The sequence below is a fragment of the Drosophila suzukii genome, chromosome 2L (assembly GCF_043229965.1).
Source record: "Drosophila suzukii chromosome 2L, CBGP_Dsuzu_IsoJpt1.0, whole genome shotgun sequence".
NCBI classification, from domain to species: domain Eukaryota; kingdom Metazoa; phylum Arthropoda; class Insecta; order Diptera; family Drosophilidae; genus Drosophila; species Drosophila suzukii.
In genome coordinates this window covers 15841248-15866641 of record NC_092080.1, presented here as the reverse complement: position 1 = coordinate 15866641, position 25394 = coordinate 15841248, and the positions used below count along the sequence as shown (strand labels likewise).

The following is a 25394-nucleotide window of genomic DNA, read 5'->3' as shown; positions in this document are numbered from 1 at the left end:
ATAACTGCGTCGACCTAATCACATCCGTATATAACTGTCTGTCCGTATGAACTTCGAAAACTTAGGAACTAAAATAACTATTATCAACGGAGCGAATGTTGTCCTCGTTCAATCTGTGACAGTGCGAATTATTATAACTTATTGATCTACCGAAAACCCAACAGATATTGAAAAAGTTATAGCTTGGTCACTGACGCCAGTATGAGTAATTATATTTATCCGCTTTAAAAATTACCAAACGATATCGGTCCCTTCCAAAAAATACGCCCAGATGTTCAGTATTTAATATTTATTCCACACTTGTTTTAAATCCTTACAATATTTCGCAGTTTTTCATATCCTTGCTGTATTATGGGATTGGAGCGTATGTATTGATGTGGGGCTGCGTTAATGTGTTAACATGTCTGTTTGGGTTTGTGTTTGTGTTTAACATTGGTTACGGTTGCGTTTACTTGTATGTGTTTATTATCAATAACTTTCACTTAACAGCTTAAATATTTATTTACGCTTTTAACATTCGCGGGATTCTTTGCCTCGTTTCGTTTTTTCAATGCATATATTTAAACTATAGTCAGACGCTAGCACGCCGCAGTATTTATTTATTGTTTAGATTTATGTTAATGTTTATAAAATAATTTGTCCATAAAAAACTAATTACAAATAGGCGTACATATTTAATCCACATAGTTTTTCCTTCATTAAATTACATGGTTGGCCTTTAAATGAAATGTTGATTTAGTGACGAATTCGATTTATTTACAATATCCTTAGTGGTAAATTGGTAAATGCAAAACGAAAGTAAATTCAGTGCCATAAACTGACGATGGAATAGTCAAAGGTGCATATCGATAAGGTTGCCTAAATATCTGTCTTTCACTATATGTACATATTAGTATTCGGTTTTCGTTCACATTAGGTAACAGTGCGGATTTGTTTTTTGTCATCATGTTTCTCTGACAAATTTAAAACATGCTTCATAGGCTTTGTGATTTCAGCTGATTAATTTAGTTTTAATGCTAGTCGGAGATTTTTGCTAAAACATTTCAACTACTTTTTGTGGGCCATTTGAGTCAGCATTAAATCGAATCATATTTCATGATCACACGCCTAAATCCTTACTTTCATTATTTGCTAGGTTAATTTACCTTAAACTTTTATTTTTCCTCTTGCCACGCCTATGTAACCTGTTTTAATTTTCGACTCAAGATTGTATGACACTTGAATAAATTGAGACGTAGTGAAAATTTAGAACCTCAAAGTCATTATTTTTAAAGGTTTTTATTGCTTAAAGCAAAGCGGATGTCAAAAATTTGTTAAGAGGATCAAATTAGTAGCTAAACATTAAGGTCAGGTTGTTTGTCGATTGATTGGCCAGAGAGATCCTGCCTAGGACAGATCCTACAATATTTAGGCTTAGCTCAGACCCAAATATCATGTAATGGGTTCGGGAAATGTTTTATAAATTATTCTGTCTTTTTAAATCGAACAAATGTATCTAACTAACGTAATGAACTCGTGTTAGTGTGGCTGGCAATACATACATATGGATAAGTTTAACTTTATATCTTGCTATAGTTCGTTAGATTTACGGTACTTAGAGTAATTGCTTGCAGAGTTCGTAAATTTCTCGCTCATTTGGTAGGCCGCAGCGGAGTTACTGGAATAGGTATTGATTGGGTTGCTGCTGTGGCTGCTGGCAGGATCCGCAGCACTTCTCCTTGTAGCGATGCAGGCGACACAGGCCCATGGCGCGGGCGTTGCGGCAGTACCGCGAGGAATCGCGACAGTGCAGTGAGGCCGAGGTGGAGGCTGCAGGTGGGAAATCGATAATGTTAGTGGTAATCCAATAAAATCACACAATTGGAATATTTATTAATGTAATATAAAGGGAAAATCTAAATCAAACTAAGAGAGAAGAGTCACTATATCATCATATCATATCATATGACGTTCTTTTTCAAACCGAACACTTTTTTGGTCACGTTTTTAAACATTTAAGAAAGAATTGAATCTTCTGCCATGAACATAACAAAAAGAACCGAAACCTAAGACTTTTTAATCGTATTGGTTGCACTTCTCGATGGTAAAAGATATAGTTTCTTTAATTTCAATGGATTAAAACTACTACTGTGGGCAAAGTAAGGGGAATTTATTTGTAAAATGAAAAATCTTTATTTATTCTTCAAAATCAATTTCAGCCCCTTTAAAGTAATCTCCTCCCGATAAAATACACTCATGACAACGTTTTTTCCAATCCTCGAAACATGCCAAATAGTCCCCATACCGGTGTGGCCATCAGCGCCTTCTGCGACAAATTCACATTACTTTTTGCCTAGGAGGTAGTTTTTAATACCACTTAACTAATTTTAAAGTATGTTGCAGTAGTCAAAAAGAACAAGCAATGAAAATAATATAAAATAAAAATAATGTAGGACAACGTAACCCCTGGTAGAGTGTGGCAACGAACCCGTTGGGTCCACCATCAATCGATACTCACACTTGGCCTGGCAGGGCGGACTTTTGCAGACCTTCATGACGGCGGGGCGGGGCTGGTGCTTGCACACATTGCCCGCTGGCCGGCGACTGCCGTACCAGACGCACTGCAGGATGCGGTACTTGATGCCCTGACGGCCGCACGGCGCATTGCACTGCAGGATAGAGATTGGAGATGCATAATGAATATTTAACCCACACGACTGATGGGCGAATCGGGACCCACCTCGGACCAGGGCTCCACGCGCCACATGCCCTTGCAGCGCTCGTTGTAGCACTCCTGTCGCATCGCCGGTCGCTCGTACTCGTCGCAGGCACTGCCCACCGTACCATTGTCGTAGCGACAGGTCACCTCGCGGCGCTGGATGGCCGTGTTCCTGCCGTGGCAGCGGGATCGCTGGCAAGGCGACCACTCCGCCTTGCTCCACTGCGGACAGGCCTCGTTGCCGCAGGTACGGAACAGATCGGGCAGCTCCAGGCCGTGGGCGGAGCACTCGGAGTTATCCACATCCAGGACGTCGTTTTCGGTGTCGTTGCTGCTCCCGGCCTTTGCCTTTTCCCTCTGACAGCTCACCGTGCGTCGCTGGGGATTGGAGTTGATGTAAGATGGAAAAAAATGAGTAAGATTCCTTTAGTGTATCTTAAAGTAGGAGTGGGACTGTTAAAATATTTAGTCCAGCTCTTGATTTTATCGAGCCGTTGAAACCCGGTTCTCCAAGTCCCATGCACTTGGCTAATTATTGCATAAATGTCGCTGGCTGCCTTGGGACGCATTTCTTTTTCTCTTTTATGATAGCCTGTTTGCTTTGGGAATAAAGCGAGTGAAAGCTCTTGTTTAAAAAAATCGCTTAAATATTTAACACTTCAGATAACTTGGAGTGCAAAAAGTGAAAATGAAAAAAAACAGCATTTAAGAATTTCAATTCGTAGGTCTACTTTTTAAGATTTTACAATAGGTCTATATTAAAAATATAATAAGAAGATTTCAATTTTAAGCCATTTCTTACGTATAAGGGTGACTTGAAGTCAATACTATTAAATACTAGGAATACAGTCGTTAAGGGTCCTATCACCTAAATTGTATTACCCAAAATCGAGACTATCATAAGGTTATTTTAACTTTAAGCATCAAAGGCACTTTTTTTTGCATATAATGGAATATAAAAGTCGATATTATTAAGATCCAGAAATACTAGCTATCTATTGTAAGCCCTTATTTACCTTAGAAAATCAATTTACAGATATACAAATTGAATGATAAGAAATTGGAATAGAAAAGTTTAAGAGGATTTGGCTGTGCATTAATTCGTAGTTTCTATGGGATACCTTTATATATACACTACAAGTTCGTCATCTCTGGTTACTTAGTTAACAACCATTCCCAATATTGAAGGCTTCCATGCACGTTAATTAGAAGAGAACCCACCTTGGTCCTTAGACCGACCATCAGTAATTACTCAACTCACCTGCAAACCGCTACCAGCTGCTCCGCATTCCTGGGAGCACTTGGACCACTCGCCCAGCAGCCATTTGAAGACGAAGCCACCGCTCTCGAGGCTTGGCATGGCCGTAGTGGTGGTTGCCACCGCCGTTTCCCATCGAGCATGTGGCATGTGGGGCGGAATGTCCTCCGTTTCCGGCTGCCCCTTGGATTCAGGATCCGTATCGAGCGAATCGCTGCGTATGGTTCCTGCCTCCGTGTGCAGCTCCTTGGCGCCCGGCACACGCACCGGCTCGTCCTGTTCGAAGTGGGAGCCTTCCAAATCGACGCCGTACTTGAGCGCCTCGCCTTGGAGCAAGTGCTGGCCACGCGAGTCCTTGAAGCGCTGCAGCGGCCATAGAAACTGTGGGTGGGTGGGTTGTTTAAAATCATTAGTTTCCCAACTGGGAAATTCACCTATGTACATATGCATCTCAGGGCCCAAGCCACTCGTGTTTGTTCTTGTTCGATATGCGAGGCTAAACTTCGGTGCTCAACCGCCACCGCGTTTCCGTTTCCGCTTTCCTGACTTACATCGATCTGTTGCATAGGTTCATTTGTATACATGTATGTATGTGCAGGGGGAGGTGGTCAGGTGGGATGTTTCATGCATGCACACTTGAATTACCCTCATCAATTGCTTCACGTTGACTGACTACGAACTGCGAAATCCGATTAGCCACAGGACCTACGAACAGCATACCCCTCAGTCCGCCCTCTAATTTCCCCCTATATGTGAGCTGCGAAAATTTGACTACCAAATGCAGTCGTGGGTTTTTCGTCCAAAAATACTCTCTCGGCGGGATAACTCGATTTGTTAAAGCCCACCTAGATTAGTTGGCTGGCGTAGTGCAAAGTTCCTTCTATAGATATTGACAATATATTTTTAAGGTTGTAAATTTTATAAATGCACTTAAAGCCTTAGTATTAGGAATAATCTCATTTAATAAAAAAAGTTTAGACAATAAGTATCCTTAATTAACATATACATAAACTTTCTACTAAGGAAAACTTGAAAATTCATAACCTTAATGGTTTTAAATTTAAAATATTTAATGTTTTTAACCCAAATATTGGGAATACTCGTATTCTACAAAATAAAGTTTAAACAACAAGTATCCTCAATTTCTCATAAAGAACTTGGTATAATCTTCAAACCGAAACAAACGACATCGTAAATTTAATTTTTTGAATGTCGTAAAGTCTCATAATTTCGTGTTCGGCCGGAATCTCCAACCTATATGCCAAAAATTGTCCTTTGCACTTGGGTTGTGTTGGTCATACCATTTCCCATTGCATCCCAGCTCCCCCTGAACTCATTTTCAAGCACTATGGAGGACCTATGCCAACGTCATCGTCATTTCTCTGGTCGTTTGCATTTGCAGCTGCCCAGAGTCGATGCAGCAGTAGGTTGCAGGATTGGGTGGGTGGATTTGAGTGGGTTTTGGGTGGGCTTTTGGGTGATTCTGAGGCACACAAAGATGATTTCCCAAGTGCCACTTGAAAGCGACAAATGCGCCTGCATAGTTTCTGCTGTTGGCTGCATTGTTGACTGCATCTGCTGCGCTTTTATTTGCCGGCTAGCCCCCCCTTTGTCATTTGTTGGCCAACAAGGGGCAGGAACGACAATGACAATGACGCCTCCGCCGACGCCTCTGCCCCTGCCACGCCCCCAGTGCCTTTTATTGTTGTCACCGCAATCGGAATCGTTGCTCTTGTCAATATTGCAGTGCAGTCAAGGCTATGGAATTGGAATTTTCGGGGATTTCTGGGGGATCCTCCAGCGACTGCCATGTGTTCCGCTTGTGTAACTGTAATTAGCACACAGTTCTTGCCCTGTTTTTGCCAAACAAAGTAGCCAGATTATTGCTGCAAAATGGAATGGCAATTTGGTAGATCCATAGAGCGGAAGTGTGGTCTCTGCAGATTCTGCCTGAATAAATATACAGTCCATTCTGATCAGGAACACCTTATAAGGGAGGTTAATTTGGAAGACAATTAGATAGCAGTGACGTTGCAATTATCCTTATTTACCCATACCACTTATTACTTTTTAATGGACAACCTCTGGAGTAAGGTTCAACATTTATCGAACAGATACAGTCCCTGTTAAGGAAATTGGGTTTTCTAGAGCGTCAATGTGAGAGCTACATCTACTAGGTTATCAGCCAGACTGCTAAGTCTTTTTCGACTGGATTAAATTACAAATAATCTAAAACATATATAAATATAATTAAATTTCAAAGCTTTTATAGTCATATTTTGATTTGATTAATATTTCAATTTACAATTAACATTTTAAATTTTAAGATCAACGTGTGTTGTTTTTCATATATTATTATGTTCAGATAAACTTAAGGAATCCAGAGATCGAATTTGCTTTGTCTATAACTTTTTCGGACGGACTTTGAATGAGATTTACCATGGACGGTACGACAGATCCTACTTTAGCTGGTAGGTATTGCATATAGTTATATGTATGATATTTCCGAGTTGCAATTATTTTCTGCTAAAATCTCGTTTATGGTCCGATGGTCCGTAGATGGTAAGCAAATATAATAATTTTTGTGTACACTTCATAATATTTATAGCACACATTAATATCTCTGACTTGGGCTGTTAATTATGTGCTAAAGTTTGAACGACTTCCAGTCGCCTTCTGCGTCCCCGGATTTAACTGCATTCAATGTATACAGCACAGACTCATTAGCAACTTTTGCACATTGGACCACGCACATCGTTAAATTCTCACGCCTGACAGGCGAACCCAAACGCTGCCGGAGACAGACCCTAACCAAACCGAACTGAAGTAAACGTAAACCCGTTAAAACCCAAAGTCAACCCAACCAAACCAAACCAAACAGAAGCGAACCACGAAGCAGTGCAGTTTTCGACTGAAATGTGTGTCATTTTGTTTAATTTAAGTTTAAATGTTGCCAGCAGTACGCGCTGTTTGGCAAATAAATAATAAAAACAAGCCCTTTCACAGAGAAAGGGGAAAAATTGCAGCAAATGGCATGGAGTTTAAGTGGAGCGCGGCTAAAATGCCTCGGAGGCGAAATCCAGCGGATGCTGCATCCAACATCCTGCAGCCCCACATCCTGCCATTAATAAATAGTTGCAATCAAAATTAAAAGCCAGCATTTTGCTTGTTTTAAACCATTTACGCCCGACATGACGAATATGTGGCACCAGCGGTCTCTGGAAATTTATTATCGCGCTCTAGCACCCAGCTAAATTTGATGTTTGGCGAAAATATAAAAGGAAATTAGTTGTTTGGCGTGGGCACAATAATTAATAGGCCAAATGTTGGCCCGTAAATTATGGCCATGCATTCACTTAGCTAATTAGGAATGCTCAGAGCACACTAAACCGTACTAACTAACCCGATTCATCGATGACCATGATGAAAATGCATTATCCTGCATAGGCAATAACTTGTATTCCGCAGTCTAATCAAGGAAATGATTCAGGTGGCAGCCCAGTAGCCATGGAAATCCATTATTAGCAGCAGGATGCCGGCATGAAACTACTAATGAGCATCTCTTGGATTCCCGCAGGCAACAATGCAATTAAACATGAAATGGATTTGCATTCATAGAAATCCAAGGAGAGGAATAATGACGAAGGCCAGTTTACAAAAGACAGCTAACTATTGAATGAAATGAACGTTTACGGTCCAGATAAAGAGTTTAACACTTTGATTCTGAAGTGAGTGGCGCGGTTTGCAGAATAAATACCATTGTTTGCCATTAGATAGATGATGGTCTTAAGTGATTGCTCCTTGGGATAATTTTCTGATAGGCTCAGCGGGCCAATAAATCAAAATATCCACTCAGCATATGAAATATCTATTCAGAAACCGGTTCATAAACTTTGAAATACCTTGGGAGTATTTAAAAAGTTTATCTATTAACAACTCGGTTATGATGATCTTTTAATTATACTGAAAGGATAAACAAGTAAAGTAAATACCTCTACAAAATAGTCGTTTAATATTATCTAAAAAGCAAAAAAAAACGTATTTATATTTTTATTTGGGCCAACGTTCCTCTTGTTTTCCAAAAGTATTATTTTGTAGTAAATTGCTATAAATTAACTAAATATTCTTGAAACTGAAAAGTTTTACTAAAAGACAAGACTTTAGTTTAAGTTTTTTTAACAGCTTGTCATATAATGAAATATTCAAAAACTGAAGTTATGCCGTTTTACCTATTTTTATCACTTAGCTTTGGATTTGGTATCCGATATTACATAAAAACATTAAGTCTCCTATCTATTTTCGATTTCCTAATCTGTATTAAATAGTATTACATTTTCGTAACTTCAGAAACGATCAAAAACAAACTAGTTGAAGAGCTATATATTTAGGTAAAAATCAGCTCTTTGCCGGATCATGATATCAGCTTTTAAATACTTCAATTAATTTGTTTGCACACTCCAATCCCGCATAACTCCAAATGCACAAATCAACAAACGCATTATTTTCTGCGACTATAAAGTTCGACTTTCATGGCGACTAAATGAAATGCAAATATATTAAATATTTAACAATTATGACAAATTATTATTATGAGCAGTCGGTCGTAAAAAGAGGGTGTTAAGAGGGAGAATGCGGGTGCCGCAAAGAGTTAATCAAACCGCCGCAAACTTTCGACCCAAATTGTTTTATTGTCACCCCGTACAAACAACCCCGACAATATCTGTCGGCTCTTAAACCACTGCATATTTTTAGTGGTCTGCATGTTGGTTTGCGTAGCCACGAGAATTTCCAGCAAAAATGCTGGCAAAATTAGTTATAATCGCTCCCTCTATTTGGCTGATGGTATCATTCTGCGAATAGTGTGGGGCTTACAATTTTCCGGTAACTAGCTTTGATAAATGCCGCTGAAGAGTGTCGCCCTATCACAGAACCCACCTCTTCCCGCCAGCATCCACAGATCCTGAATCCTGCACCGAAAGTTTCTGGCTGGGATTGGTCTATTCTGCCGGATCCAGCTACCCGCCTGGCCGGGCATCATAAATTATTTTTGCCTAATCTGCATACTGCGATGGTAACGTCTACTCAACTCTGCCAGTAGTTCAGCATTCGTCGGTTTGTGTGGTAATATTTTTTATTAACCCCTCCCGAACTTTCCTGTAGAAGGTTTTCGTCGGATGAAGAGTACAACTGTTTGGAAATAATAGCACAGTGCATGCGAAAAGTATTTGGCAACATTTATCTTTTTAACAAAATATTATTATATGTCTTAGTATTACTATTTAAAAATTAAAAAAAATATATGGAAATATGTTTAAAATTTGTATAATAAACTGAAGTTCATTAAATTTATTTTACATTAATTTTTTTTCTTTTAGAGCAAGTCTAGGGATAACTAAACCTTTTTGATGTTTGTAAAAGGTGATTTTTTTAATAAGAAAAACGAAAATATCTTTAAGTTTCGATGACTAATTTATTTTAATACGTGCAGCAAGATGATAGGATTTATTTATTTTCGATTAAAGATTAGCCATTACTTTTTCCCTGAACTGTGTCTATAAATCAGCTGGTGATGGCTGCCTGAGTGACTCCTTTTATAGATAAACTTTTCCCAGCTAGTCCCAACTGTTTAATTTATTTTCTATTGCATAATAAATATCAGCTAAAAAACCGCGTCCTAGCCAAGTACACATGCTCCCAAAAATGTTCTGTTGGCAGTTTCAGAGGCAGCTATGCCATAGACTGATGGCTAAATTATAAGCCAAACTAGTTTTTGGCTTTATTCAAAAACCTTTTATGTGGTGAAAAGGGAAATAAACAAAGTTGCAGAGGGACGGGATGTAGACAAAACGCCCCAATGAGTCGCGGTATAAAGAATTAACAAATTAAGTTTGTAAAAAAGTTTTCCGAATTGTTCGTTGTGCAGAAAAGTTTCTGTGAATTTCAGGACGTGTTCCCGACAGTTGACGATGGCGCGGCACTTACCTAGCCTGCATATCAAACATTAACAATCCAACGATAGACTATGGGCACTTCTGGTATAAACATTTAAAGTTAGTTTTTAGTTAATAATATATAGTTTTGGGTAAATTATTTATAGAAATTAACATTGTAAATATTTTAGAACATGAGTGTGGTAACATGCATATATGCAACAACAGAATCACAATAAAAATTGCTATTGCTAAAGTCAATGATTGATTCATGAATAATAAATTATAGGTGTTCTAATTGTGGTAATGACAAATTTAAAGAGAATTTGACAAAAACAGAAACAGGTGAAATCAATTTTTTACCATCATTTATTTGGTTTAAATATTTGCATGATAGTGGCTTCAAAAGTAATTATAAAAAAAATAAACTTGCAATCCAATTCATTGACTTATTTATTATTTGATTTATTGCTATTTGTTGTTTGATACTTTAAAATAATTGTAATGTGTACATATGTTAATTATTTTAAACAGATATCAGCAGAAAGAATTGAAGTTGTGGAACACTTTTGACTAATTGGTTGTCACAGCGCTATTAATAATAATGAAATGTAGCATGTTGAATATGGGCACCGACTTAAAATGTACTTATTTTGGCGAGTGCAAAAATAAGCTTCTTAAAATAGTGGCAGCCAAATTTGTTTGTAAATTTTCGAATGTTTCTCTAGGATTTTTATAAATTTGTCAGCTTTTAACTTGGCAACATGCTGTTTCTGGAAAAGTCGACTTTCTAGTGCAAACTAAAGCTTTTTTTTACCTATTATGCCAATTGTTTGCTCATTTCACAATGTATAAAATGCATACAAAAAGCCAGCAAAAAATGTCTTTGATGGCAGGCGCGCAAAAAGTTTCCCGACGGCGAATACCATAAGGAAAAGGAAAAATTTAATATAACATTTTTAATTAAATATTTTGCGATACCAATTGAATTGCCTTTGGCTATAAGGAAATTAAGAATATCAAGGTTATCAGGTAACCTTTTTACGCGCCGAAAATAGAGTGAAAAGTGTTTTATGAGTAGTGGAATCAGGCAAAAAGTGTTTATTTATTGGAAAGTTTTACCTACGTTGCATTCGATATGTTTAGGGAAAATTAGTCGAAATTGGTTCCCGTTTTGTTATTTTGATATGTTGTTTGTGTTGTACAATATGTTTCAGAGGGCCCCCGGAAAAACGGAAGAGTAAAGGAAAATATTGATGACGGTATATGTAAAAAGAAAGACAAAAATTGATAAATCATTGTTTTAGAGTTTTGGGGAGTATATTCAATCACATCTGATTGGTCTTCATCCTGTAACTGATCATGCAATAGATGCAAATGTGCAAATAATTCAAAAATATTCAAAGCCTATGAAACTATGTATGAACTATTTATTTTTTGCACTTTAAAAATGGTTCCTAACTCTATATGATTTTGAAATTTACATTTTTTAATCTTTTTACATGTTTATTGGTATATTAGTAATTTAATAGAGGGTGTGTTGCTAAGAATTAGTGCATTTCATTTAAAGTTAAGCTTTGATTTACTGTGCTTATTCTCTCTAATCCTTGTATAAGCTTAGAATTCTAATCGAGGCCAATTTATCTGCCTATTCCCCAGCTTATTGCCAGCATATTTAAGGCAATTTTGGCCGCAAATTAAACAATGATGTCAAACAATGAAACATGCAAAACAAATAGATAATAACAGCGAACATGTGTGGGACGACAAAGCTGGGCTTATAAGTTTCTAGCCTATATATTCAGCCAATTTTCAGTTTCAGCTGCCCTGTCATTTGACAAATTGCAACCACTGCTTCGGCAAAGAGGCCCAATCAAATCAGACTTCAAGGCAAATATATAGATGCACACGTTTGCCCAATTTATATGCAGCACTTTGCCAATTTCCACGGCCCACGCCCCCCGACACGCCACGCCCACTCGAAGTGCACTAATTACACACGCATGCAAGGGAAAATTCATGGCTCCTGAGAAATGAATGAAATGAAAGCAAAAGAAAGCCATTGAAATCAGGAAATAGCGAAAAGAAAGTACGTACGAGCAGCCAAGAAATGAATGAGTGTAAATAAAAAGCAATCGCCAACGGAATGTGAGTTTTGTTGTCAATAAAACAAGGACAACATCCAGTGGATGGTCGAAATAAGAGAACCCAAGGGATGCATAAAGGATGCGCCTCACCTGGAGATTGCTGAGCAGAGCCTGGAAGTATGGCATGGCCAGGAGGGTCCTGGTGCGACCACTTCCGCTACTGGCGCTCGCCGGCTGCGGAACCCTGTCCTCGGATTGCACTAATTGCGAATGCTGCAGGTGCCCACGCAGCAGATACAGATACATTGCATTGGGATTGGTGTTGGTTTGGGTTCGGTTTTGGTTTCGGATTGGAGTTTGGATTGGGGTGTGGTTCGGTCATTGTGTTGGGTTAAGAAAGAAATATGGCGAAAATAGTTATTAAGTGTGACGTTATTTATTAGCAATATGTTTTGGTTGCAAGTTATGGCTATGCTGATATGGATACGAGCGTAATATATTAGCGGAAACGGTGCTGGGGCGACAGTTGAGGTTAAGTTTGTTAGTAAAGGGAGGGGGAGCGTACTGGAGAGCAATCAAAACGGTTCAACCTGAAAGCGAAGGCATTTAAGTCGGACTTTTTAAACCAATTCTTAGGAATATTAAAGAAGAATCCTTGATAGTAAATGGAAATACTACACTGATAAAACAAAAGCGAACATAAAAGTAATGATATGCACATTGAATGAAATTTAATATAAAACATAATAAATTGCATATAAATATTATAAACTATGTTAGACATATTACCCTTACAATTTTTTAATTTAATGAAAAAAGTCAAAGTTTAAAATTCTTAAATTATTTGTAACTGTTAAAAACCTGTTAAAAAAAAAATGGATGAAAATGAAACGAAAAATTTTTTTACATATGAAATTAATTTATTTAATTTAAACAATTTAAAAAGTTTTTTTATCAGTGTAGTCATTTTATTCAAGTTTTAAAATTCCCTACACCTATCTAACCAGATAAAACCCTTACACTTCACACCTTTCCAAAACCTTATACCCAATTTTAGTTTTCTTTGCCACTTTGTTTTCCATATTTACCCGAAAATCGAATTTTCTTTGACCATAATAAAATTTCTAGTAACAAGAATATCCTAAACACAAAATCACAATTCCACCCATCGGCTACAACTCAATCAGGGTATTTACGCTAATTCTTGGCTGCCTTTTCCAACAGAGGAAAGCCCAGCACCCCGAATCATTCGCCAGACAAACAGCAATTTTGGGCAGGTAGTGCTGGTTGGCCCAGGTGACCGGAATAAGATTTCAAATCCTATAACTTCCCCTTCCTGAAACAAGGACAAAAATCTATGCCTCATCTTTTGTTGTTTTCCAGGATTCTTCGTTTACCTTTCTCTGCTGCAATCCACTCTGCTCGACTTTGGTGCTTTCCTCCGTCTGCCAACCGTACGTATACGTAATTTCATTCTAAAGGACATTATATGTTTGGCCAGTCGAAAAAGACAGAGCAAGGACTAAACAAACACAGAGAGAGAGACAGAGAGGCAGATACAAATCTAAACTGCCAACAGTTGGCACAGATATTTATTCTGTTGATATGAGGCAACCCAAAAGAAATAGGGAAAGCCAAGTGGAAAAACTATCAAATTACGTAGATGTTGACATAGGAAGAAAAAGGGAGGAGCGAATGGGACCGCAAAAATCCAATGCACAACGAAATTGTGTAAACTCCAAAGGGACTAGGTTGGACTACGGCGACATTTGCACGTTTCCGGAACATATTTAAAACGTACGTAAACCCCGGCAATGACGTTGATCGAGTGGGACAATCATAACGGATCCGAATCCGAATCTGTAAACTGGGAACTGGGAACTACTCACATCGTCCTCCATAATGCTGCTATCCGCATGCTGAACCCCATCCGACTTGGGCCTCCGATTCCGCTCCCTGCCGTTCTGCAAACGCTCAGATTGCTGCTGCCTGCGACGATTTCCCTGCTGCTGCGTCGACCTGCAAAAATGTGTGGAAAATGAGAAAAGAAAATGGGATATTAAAGCCAAATGTTGGGCCAGGATTCTCCGGTCAGCCTTTCGGACCTGCTAGATGTCAAATGCAGATTTTCGTTCCCACAACCACAAAGCCCTGTCGTTTGCCATTTCGTGGTGACCCTTCTTGACCAAAGCCCCACCTTCTGTATTCCCTACGAAATGGTCTTTGTAAAGGCGTTACAACTTGCATTTTTCAAGAGTCATCGGTGGCGATAACAGCTTGTTTTTTGAGATGCCTTTGAACTTTACTTTCGATAGAGTCCATACAAAAATAGGGCATTTAAAATCTGTAGAAATTTAATTGAAGATTTTGGTGTCTTACAGTATGCCTAAAGTTCATTAAAAATGAATATACACATGCCTTTCTATCTTGTTGTTCATTCCGTACATTAAAATTAAAATATTAAGTATGTATTGTGATTGCAGCAATAAAGATACTTCTTTATTGAAAGCACACGATTAAAACAAGCGTGTTACAGTAAGAAGATACAATATGCTTTCTTTAAAGCCCGTCCGATGTATTCAACATTTAAATACACAATATTCGAAGTACAACGTTATACAAATTTAAAGTTTACTTTGGTCAAGTATTAGAATTTATTTACTTTGCTTTCCTTTTAACGAAATTCATCACTCAATTTATATTTGCCTCAGCATTTATTTACTCTCAAATTTGCTTTATATTTGCACACACTTGCATTGCAATTCACTGCCAGTCGTTTGTTGAAATTCCCCTTCTGGGGGACCAGGCAACATAAATAATAATTTAAAAGTAAAACACCGTAACAATATATCAAAAAAGCATTTTGTGCCCACACCCGATGGCCGGTCAAAAGACCAAAATCCAACCCACTAAGTAAAGCCCCTTCCGGACCTTTTCGCAAATATTTGCATATTTTCCAAGCTGCAGAAAATTGACAAAAACTGGTTGACTGGGTGTGTGCAACATTGGACCAACAAAAAAAGCATCTCTCAACCGCAAAGATATAAAATATGTATTGTAAACATTTAAAATGCGATCAAACATGGGCCCCCATCTTTCCACTACACTGAGCTGCAATTTTATATTTTTTGTTTCTACACAGTCGCTGCCGAAAGTTGTGCCACGCTTTTCACGTTGATGATGCATTTGAAAACCAGAAAACGCAGAAATACCGCCGTAAATTTGGAAAACCTTGCCGTTTGCTGGGTGGGGAAATGGTGAAAAGCCTGCGGCTTTGCCAAAATGCATTTTCCTGTTGGCCGTTTGCTTTTAACCATTTGCGTTAAGCAGGGGAAAAGGGCTGCACAACACGATTGCGAACATATGCAATTGTTGTCCCTATATAAATTGCACATCTATGTATGCAGGTAACTGTGTAATTTCTGGCATGTTAAACTTCTAACCCAACCAAAACACGTAACCCGAATTGCGAAATAAACCGCGCACACGTGTGCGTGGAAATGCAGTTTTGGGTAAGGTTTACTGGGTCGGGGGGTTTGTAGGGGGTTGCTCTCGAACACGCCAGGTACTCAATAGAGTTAAACGTTGAAGAGCTTGGCAGAGAAAGCGAAGGAATCTGAAGTTTCAAACAGCATTCAGAATTTAACATTTAAGCCCTCTCAACTCCTGAACAAATATAGTTACGAAAAGATTTTGAACGACTTTGTAACGCTCTTAAATTTGATTGAAAAGACTAAAGATATATCTAACTTCGTACCTAGTAAATCAAGGTGAACTTACTGTAGGATAATATAATATTATTAAGATTAGCAAAAGACAAAAAAATAATATCACTGATATTTGGGAAAGCTTTATTACTTAAATTAAAAAACTTATCTAATAGAAGGAAACTTTTCTTCATATAGTAAAATTATTAAACTCCAAAAAAAGTACCAACAAAAAAGCCATTTCCTGTAAATTTATGGGGAGTTTTTTTTGGGTGGAGCCCGGTACATCCTTTACTTACAAAAGGATATCAAGCCACGAGAACATAAAGTGTCATAGCCAACTTTTGTTAGTGGTTTCGCCCTAAAAGGGGGCGGATATAAGCAGAGGTGAGCCAACTAAGTAACCATAAAATTTACTTAGAGTTTGTTTTGTTTTCCTTATTTTCTGTTGTTGCTTAAGAGCATAAAACTTTAATGCCAGGGAAAGGCAAATACAAACAAAGCAGGTGGGCACAAGTGGGAAAGGTGTGTCGGAAGTAACACTTAGACAGCCACCAGCGATGATAACACGCATACGCAGCGTGGGCCAAAGGATTGGAGTGAAGGGTATAGGGTGGTAAAGTAGTGCAATGGATCGAAACGGAAGACCATCTATATGAAGTCAAGAAGGGAGGATGGAGAAAGTGCATAACTGACCACTACTAAGCGGTTACCACTTTGCCGCAACAGTAAAGGCGCGAATATTGCTGCTATGTTTCCAAACGGATCTTGCTATTCTCCTCGAGAAAAAGAAAGAAAATATATATAGGGAAGAACATAATGGACACTTTAAGGGAAAGTCCCAGGGGGAATCGAGTCAGAGATTAGGTTAGTGCAAGGATGTTGTTAAGTTGCTGCTGGAATGTCGGGGAGGTTGGAAAAATGCAAAGTGCCCAAGGAAAACTGTCAATTTGCTTTATGCCCGGGAAATGAGAGATGTGAAAATGGACTTCTCAAGTAAATTTATAATCGGAAGCGCCATTTGCAAATAAAGAAGAAAGGTCGGGCCAAAGGACTTTAGCTTTTAGCGCTCCTTACAAATAATCATTTTAGTATTATATACAAGCTTTAATTTGTTAAATAAATAAATTAAGACGAAAGGAAAATGATTTCCATAAAGGCAAGCCCATTCCCTGGGTTAGGACTTATTATGCCTAGTTTCCTCTTTACATGTTATCGAAAACAGCTAAGTGCAGCTGAATGGCCAACAACGAAAATATTTTAACCAAAAAATGGCATCTTAGGAGGGGAAAACCTCAAATTCCAGTGTCGACTTCATTAATTAATTTAATTAATTACTTTGGTATTCGATTTTCATAGAAATGGACGTGAACAAAATTATTTTAAGTCTTTCTTATGAAAATCCTGGTTTATGTAAAGTTTGAAATCATTTGAATTGGTAAAAAAAAGAATACGGTTTGTCAGTTCTCTTGCACGAAACCTGCCCTATCTGAAAATGCTCTAAAGTAAGAAGATAGCGTAAAAACTTTTCGCAGAAGGTAGCGGAACAGAACTCTTACTTACCCATTAGCGGGACCATCAGTTTCAACTCCAGCGGAAGTGCCTGTCGCTCCCGCCGACGTCATATCCGCAGAAGTAAGGGCCTCCGTGCCGCTCCGTTCACGCACCAAGCGATCTGGAAATCAGGTCAAAAAGAAAATGTTACTTAAATAAATAAGCTCATTAGGGACAGCGATGAGCTAGGTAGCAAAATAGTTTACTTGATTAAGTACCAAGGTATAAGCAATAGCTATTACAAGTGTATTACAAGGTATAAGCAATAGCTATTACAAGTGTATTGTGCCTTCTTTTAAAAATGCACTAAGGGACGTTTTCACGGGTATCAATGTTTGGGTGTTTTCCCATCGCTGTTTGGATGCACCACTCGCCGCTAATTACCCACCTGCCTCCTGTCGCTCCAGGTCCTCGGCACGCTGGCCCGGCTTGGCCTTCACCTCGATGCTGATTTCCGCGGAGCTCAGTCCGGCGTGGCAGGAGTATACCCCGGCATCGCGGAACGTGATATCGAGTATACGCAGGGCGCCCTTCTTGGACACCTTGAACTTCCGCGAACGCTGCAGCGGCTTGTGGTCCTTGCTCCACTTTATCTTGGTGCGATTGTACCGCTTCACGGGGCACTTAATCTTCACCTGGGTGCCGAAGAAGACCACCCCGGCTCCGCCCACCTTCAGAGTGATCTTGGTCTTCTTGGGATCGTGCTGGATGTGCGTGGAGTTGCTGATCTGAATGACCGGCTTGGGATCCTCCGGTGGGCAGGGCTTTACGTTGCAGGGCTTCTTATCCGCCGGCTTGGCACTCGGACACATCGATTCGGGTCTCTCGATCTTGTGCTCCTGGGCCATGATCTGTTTGCACTCCACCTTGCGGTCCTTGAAGCCATAGCCGCAGGTGTGGGAGCACTTGGCCCACTCGCCAACCTCCCAGCGGACGGGGCAATCGAGGACGTTGCAATACTGCCGATCCGCCGGCGGCGGCTGGGGACACATGCTATTCGGGACCACCATGGTGTTGTCACCACCGCGAGTTACCTCATGGATGCACTGCACCTCGCGGGTCTTGATACCAATGCCGCAGCTCTTGGAGCAGGGCGTGTAGTCCGAGTAGTTCCACCTGGGCGGACAGGGGCGGTCGTTGCAGGTGCGAACCCGAGCCTCGGGCTTGGTTTCGGGGGCGCACAGGAAGGGGGACACCACCCGGCCATTGTCCTCGCGAACGCAATTGATGATCAGCTCCTCGACGCCCCCAAGGCAGGAGGCACTGCAGGATGTGTAGCCCTGCTCCCGCCACACATACGTCTTTCCCGGCTCCGAAACACCCACTTTAATCGCATCCCGGGGGTATTGCTCGTCAAAATGATGCGCGGGAGACATGCACGGCTCCTCGGCACATCTCTCCACCTCGTCATGGGGCTTCTTTCCCTCGCACAGGGAGTCATTCACGGTGGCCACTGTTCGCGAGTATTCCAGGAATATCTTGCAGTTGTAGGACCGCCGGCGAATTCCCTCGCCGCACGTTACGCTACATCCCGACCACTCTGTGTCCTTGATGTAGCTGAGGATTATAAAGATACATTTTCATTAAAGTCAGCCAGGGAATTATTTATTAGTTAGAATTTTAATACAGCAATAAGAGAGATTTTCCCAGCTGATTATACAGAAAAACACATTTTAATATAAAACGGGCATCTTAAAGATTTATTCGTGGTAACAATTTAAGCAGATATTTCTAATACGAATTTTTTAGCTAATACGCATTAAAAAGAAACAAACATTTTGATTTTTTGAAAGACAGGTAAATAATTTCATATATTCTCAATAAATTGAACACTTTGTCATTAATGTTTTTTTTAAGTAGGGCACAAAATCCAACATATGGTAAATAAAGCTTAAGTTTATTAAAAACTAAGCTTCAGGGTGAAAATAAAGTGTATGGACCTCAAATTATTAATTGAAATATTTCCAACGAAAAATGTTTTTTTAAATTCCTTTTGTTTGCCACTGAAAAAAATTGATTAAATTTTCTGCCCCACCGACAGAACACTCACAATTCCACCACATGTGCATAAAAAGTCAGCTGCCACATCACATGCTGTGATCCATGGGCGATTCCTTTGCATTTGCACGTTTGCACTCGGCCACACAAATCGAATCAAATAAAAATAAAACTTGTGTCAACGCTAAAACCATCGTCCTGTTTGTCGTCCATTTCATCCAGAGTTAAGCAAATTCCATGCAACAATGGAGCCCACCACGTTCTACACACTGCATTTCATTTGATGCCAGGGCCCAGGACACAGGACACATATTTATTGAACCCCTCTGTGCTCGACCCCAAAAAGTATGCTAGGCGAATGAATCGTTTGGAGGAAATCGTGTGAACACCCGCATGGCCTACACTATGTGTTGTTTGTAGTGGCGCTTTACTAGTGCCAGGCACAGTACTGCAGTGCTAGTATTGTTTTGTGGCCCGAAGTGGTTTTTATGGCCACGTTGACAGGCCAGAGAAATGGACTGGGGGTTAGAGGGCACAGAGGCTGACCAATCCGCTGGACAGGAGCCTTTCTACGCTTTATTGATTTGTAGTCAAATTGTAGATGCCAACGTCGCATTAAAGTGGCGCCAAATGGCCGCAAACATCTTAGCACTGTTCTGTAAGTAGGTCAACTGGCAGGCTGCACTGAGAGAAAAGCACACCATTTTTGTATTTTATGAGAATATATTCTTTATGTATATTGAGGATTTAACCCAGGTAACCATCCTGGGTTAAATCCTCAATAATAACCAGGTAACCATCCTGGGTTAAATCCTCAATATACATAACACTGAACAAATTTAAAAATATTGACGCCTAAATGGATAACCATGTGTTTCAACAATACCACAAGCGACAAATAAACGTTGATGTTAAATCGGTTCTAAAAACGTTACTGATAAGTTTTGTTTAAGTTTCATATTTGATATCGTAAACAATCTATTAATTAAAATGTTAGTCACTTTGCTGTTTTTAAAGACGCTCTAGCTGCTTTCTATTGAATTTTTCTTGTACTTTTAGATTCATAACGTTTTTGATTCGATTTCTCAATGTCATGATAGTTTTCTACGGTTAAATTGCTTGAGATGTAAAATTCGTTTTCTCAATGTGATGTTAATTATACGATCGACAAATCTTTAAAGATTCTTTTAACGGAATATTCAGTGTTTAATTATATCTTACAAACCTAAAAAAAGAAAAGTAGGCGAACTTTTGGTGGTCAGTTTCGTTTTGTCAACAGACAAGCTTAACTATAACATTACCTCGTGCTAAAAGTTTTCAGTCAGATAAAACCTTACATGATATTGAGAAACTACATTTTTCCGATACCAATATAACTCAAAGACAGAAGTTAACATGACATTGAGAAATCGGCTGTAAATAGAGGGCATATATCATTTGCATAAGCCGATATTCTCCATTTTTTTCAGTGATTTTTCTGGTTTCATAACCACAGCGCCGCGTAGGCCATGCGCGTGTTCAGAACTCTGTTTGCTTGTATCTCTCCTCATTTTTTTTTGTTTGTCTGGCTGGCGCGCTGCCATCGCCAATCTCCTCATAGCCTTTATTGTTGCCGCATCGGCATCGGAATCAGAATCGGAGGCCAAGGTTCTGGTGGCGGCATGAAGACGCGACTTTATGGCGGCGCCAGGCTCGAATAGTTTCAGCTTAGTGGGCATCATCGCAACAACAAGGCATCGGAGGAAATGTAAGGAAAAGATAAGTTGAATGCTTTCTTGGCAAAATAAAAAGCGGCATTCTGTTGGTTCTTGGTCAAGGGTCCATTAGGTCCAAGGGAAAAGGCTTTTTCACTTCCCCATATTACTTTTCTTTGGGTAGGCATTTCGAACTTGGGTCAATGCTCGATAATTTGGTAATTACAGAATAATAATTACAGACTCCAGGACCATTATGAATACTGTAAGTTAGTATTACCGAATATAAAAACATAAATTCCCTTAATAAAGCCAACGTTTTCGACTTATATAACACTCTATTCCCCTGCAATGTTGGTGGCTTCTTAGTAAAAAAGAAATAATAAATTAGGATTACTTATCGTAATTCCCCCTTATGTCAAAGATCTTTAAATATAAGATGTCCATTAGGTCCAAGAGAAAAGGCTTTTTCACTTCCCCATATTACTTTTCTCGATAATTTGATAATTACAGAATAATAACTACAGACTCCAGGGCCATTATGAATACAGTAAGTTAGTATTACCGAATATAAAAACATTAATTCCCTTAATAAAGCCAACGTTTTCGACTTATATAACACTTTATCCCCCTACAATGTTGGTGGCTACTTAGTAATAAAGAAGTAATAAATTAGGATTACTTATCGTAATTCCACGTAATGTCAAAGATCTTTAAATATAAGATGTTTTGGACTGCCTTGGCTTTTTGGCATTGACCAGAACAATTTCCTGCAACATAAATAAGTGCGAAGAGGGCACAAGTGGTTAGGGATTTCCAATCAGAGCCGTAATTTATTATTTTGCCTAAGTATTCCCCGAGCGGCAATTATCCGATAAAAGCACTTGGCTTTGGCCACTCGATTCTAATGATTTCATTTAGATTTGTTCGCTTGTTTCGCAGGCTAATTAAAGTGGGTATACACCTAAGAGGTACCTTCGCGTTGAAGTGAGACCACAATTTGATATGTTTGACCTGGCTTATCGGCGGTATTTTATCGTTTTCCAATAACAATGAAATGGGCACTGAGAAAGTGGCACTTTAATTGTCATTAGGCGCACTTTACCGTACTCACAATCTACTCCAATTCGAAGTCGATACTCTGCCCACTCCTATCCAAGGATCTGTGGCTCGTGAGTTTGTCTAATAGCCTTAATTTTAGGTGTCGACAGTGCTCAAGGACATTATGATGAGTCACGGAGAGGGGCAATGTGGGTGGCTGGGCTGGTTGACTTGCTGGTGAGTGTGTTTTGGCCAAGTGCTCCAGCCAAGTCGAGTCGAGTGGCAGCTAAGTGGGCTGAGATGGCGAAGAAGGACGCGGAAGAGGGCCTAGCGACGCACTAAAGTTGAAATATGTCAAGAGGTGGCTGTGTGGCCTTATCTAGGGAAGTGGTTGGAGTGGCCAGAGGCCCCCCGGCTTCATCAAGATAGCAAGATCGAGACAAGAGCCCCTGGAAGGCGTAGTGTGTCATGTCCCCAGGGAAACTCCTAACCACACCGAGGCGTGACATCAATTAAGCACTGACAATAGTTATTGAAATGTCCGACACGCTACACAATACACGACTTAATTTTGTGGGCGGAAAGGATAAAGAGATAGGGGTTCGAAAGCAATATTCTCTTAAGACATTCTGTGAGGGAAAAATCGTTCAATTTTTATAAGACATCATTATGATTTTATTATAGGTACTATTTTTTTAACTTTGAGCAGGTTGGTGCCACGTGGTGCTAATGGATTTATCAGGTTTCAACAATTAGAAAAAAATGGTATCACATTTTATTAGTGTTATTTGACTTTGATTAGTAAGTTTTGACTGGCATTATTTTCTTTGAGTTTATGCAAACTTAGGCCAATTGAGCTTGAAGAGTCCATACTTTTCCAGTATTCACTTTCGAATATTTTACTGGAAATCAATTTGCAAATTGGTAATATAAAATCGACTTAAAGGTATTTTTCTTAGAGAAAACTTTGATATAAAATAAAAAATGGTATAACAATATTGACCAAGTTGCAATTAATACGGATTCAAAGTCAAATCGAACACAACAAAATTTTTAGAAAGTAAAATAAACGACAAATAATTTTTGTCAACATCAAAAAGCCCGCTGCTCTTTTTCGGAAACAAAATATAAAGAAATCTCTTTATGATAAAAATCACTAAGGTATGGGAAAAGTTCTCTCCTTATTACTGTTAAAGTGAATCGCTTCTTAGCTTTACGGAATCCCTTGTCCTACTTACGTGGGATCCAGTGGGGGCCCATCAGCCCTGCCGCCTCCCCGATGGTAATTATTATTCGAATTTCCGCTCATCAGATGCATGGTGCGCGGCTCGTCGGGCGCTTCCTGCTGCAGACGACTCTGGGTGCGATGGGAGTAGCGCGGAGTTTGATCGGAGTAGGACGAGCCCTCGCCATCATCCGTGTCCTGACCCGATTCCAGGTCATCGATGTCCTCGGCCTCGTCATCAGCCTCCTCATCATCGTCGTCGTCATCCGCATCCGAGCTGTCCATCTGCCGCTCCGATCGCTGCGATGGGCATTTGAATTTCCGTTCAAGATGAAAGCGCTGAAATCTTTGACATGCCGGAATCGGACTCACCTCGTTCAGGGAACGGCTGCTGCCCACGATGATGGTGCCACCACCTCCCTTGTTGGAGGAACCTCCTCCTCCTCCACCACCTCCACCTCCTCCTCCTCCTCCGCCACAGTGGATGCCAGTGGAGCACTGCTGCATGCTGCCGGGCTTTGTAAGGGGATCACATTTGGCACTCAGGCTGCCGTCCGTCGATTTGCATTCAACGCCCCGCATTTGTATTCCCTGGCCGCAGGAAACCGAGCACTGTGTGGGTTTAAGGAAGTGGAAGTTGAAAAATCCGTGGGTATTATAAATTATTTCAATAAGCTCCCTTTCTGCCCTCATAAAAAGGCATTTGTTTGCACAAAGGATGAGCCGCAACATGACAAAGTGCGCTTCTTTTGCTCAATTGATGCGGTTGAAAAACAAAATGGCAAATCCCATGTGGAGTTTCTAACCCCCCAAACCCCCATACGCACACACAGACTTTCAACCCCATCGCTGTCTCGCATACAAATGTGAATTCACATATTCTTTTCTCGTAACACGAGGCGTATGTGTAACTTCACAGCTTCATCTCCATTGTTTATGGTTTTAAACCTCACTCCGCGTCCATTCTCATTCCCCGCTTTAATAACGTTTAATTTTGTGGCACTTATTTTATTAATGGACATAAACGTTAACCTGTTTTTTTAATAGGCTCGCTTGGCTCTCGCTTTTTTTTCCATTTCCATTTTTCATTTCATTTCATCTCATAAGCATTATGCGAATTCATTTAAAACCTGGATGTGGATGGTCCTGCTGAAAGGTTTTGCGGTTACCTTTTCACACAAAAGAGTTGGCAAACAAAAAAAAATGGGGAAAGCGGCAAGGAAGTTTTATTATATTTGTAAAGTTCATTAAGTTTGTTAATAGGCTGACGTTAAGTAGTTTCCACTCATATTTTGCTCCTTTTTTCCCATAAAAGTTAAAAGTGAAAAGGCTTCAGAGCTACTTTTTAATTATGTTTCCCGAATTCCATTAGCCCTGTAATGGAAGACAGTCAATTGAGTAACAAAGTTTTTTCGCACAAGTAATGGAATATAATTATATTGCATTGCAGGACTCTCAAGAAAGGAAATCAATCAATAGACTAACGAAGTTTTCCATAGTGTGCAAGGCCAAAGATATCAAATATTCTATTATATTAAATTACGACAAGTTACCTGATTTAATTAAATAATCACCCCATCTTTTCCAACCTGTTTTCATATTCTTCCCCATCTTTAACCCTAAACTAAGCCGTCAAAAAATACCTTTTAAGCCACCCCAAAACGTTAAGTAACAAGCAGACGAAAAAACTTGAGACAATTCAATTAAGCAACACATAAACTTGACACCCCCAGGCGGGCGTCCTAAGTCCCCGCACATACATAGTGTACTTATAGAGCCCATGGGTTGGGGAAACATTAATAAAGTTGCACTTTAAATGAACAGCAACCAAAGTGAAAATTCAGTGGGAGTTGGGCTCCTTTAATCGGAGGGGAAGTGGGTGGCGAGTTTAGAGTATGGGAACTTGCGACCAGACAAACTTGAGCAGCCACGTTGATTAAGTTGTACTAGTTGGCTAGGGCTATGGCCAAGAGACAGGGGTCTGTCTCAGCCCCAGCCTTATTCGGAGTCTCAGTCGCAGTCTAGCGGCTAGCAGCTTATTACGAGCCACCAAGCAAAGTAACTACAAATGCGGAACAAAATAACAAGGAAGGAAGAGAATGGCGCCTATTCGGCTTAAGAATACTCTGGCTGAATTAAAGGATCTAATGAATTTATATGTGAATACAACAAAAAAACTATTTCGCTTAATCATTGCAAATT

General features: G+C 39.7%; 1 protein-coding gene across 5 annotated transcripts in view; it reads right to left on the bottom strand.

Annotated features, from left to right (window-relative positions):
* Positions 1 to 274: 274 nt before the first annotated feature.
* nolo (no long nerve cord) overlaps positions 275 to 25394 on the bottom strand; it is a 61587-nt gene continuing 36467 nt past the window's right edge. Inside the window, exons 11-20 of one of the 5 annotated variants that reach the window (XM_017081907.4) lie at positions 23565 to 23804; positions 23206 to 23492; positions 17623 to 18791; positions 17244 to 17355; positions 13863 to 13992; positions 12124 to 12246; positions 3960 to 4337; positions 2720 to 3076; positions 2498 to 2648; positions 275 to 1809 (exon numbers count right to left, since the gene is read on the bottom strand). In XM_017081907.4, coding sequence (XP_016937396.4) covers positions 1655 to 1809; positions 2498 to 2648; positions 2720 to 3076; positions 3960 to 4337; positions 12124 to 12246; positions 13863 to 13992; positions 17244 to 17355; positions 17623 to 18791; positions 23206 to 23492; positions 23565 to 23804 — 3102 coding nt within the window. In that variant the 3' untranslated portion in view covers positions 275 to 1654. Of the gene's footprint in view, positions 1810 to 2497; positions 2649 to 2719; positions 3077 to 3959; positions 4338 to 12123; positions 12247 to 12274; positions 12564 to 13862; positions 13993 to 17243; positions 17356 to 17622; positions 18792 to 23205; positions 23493 to 23564; positions 23805 to 25394 lie in introns of those variants that run through there. The other 4 variants (XM_017081922.4, XM_036812849.3, XM_065862869.2 and 1 more) reach the window with 4 other exon arrangements.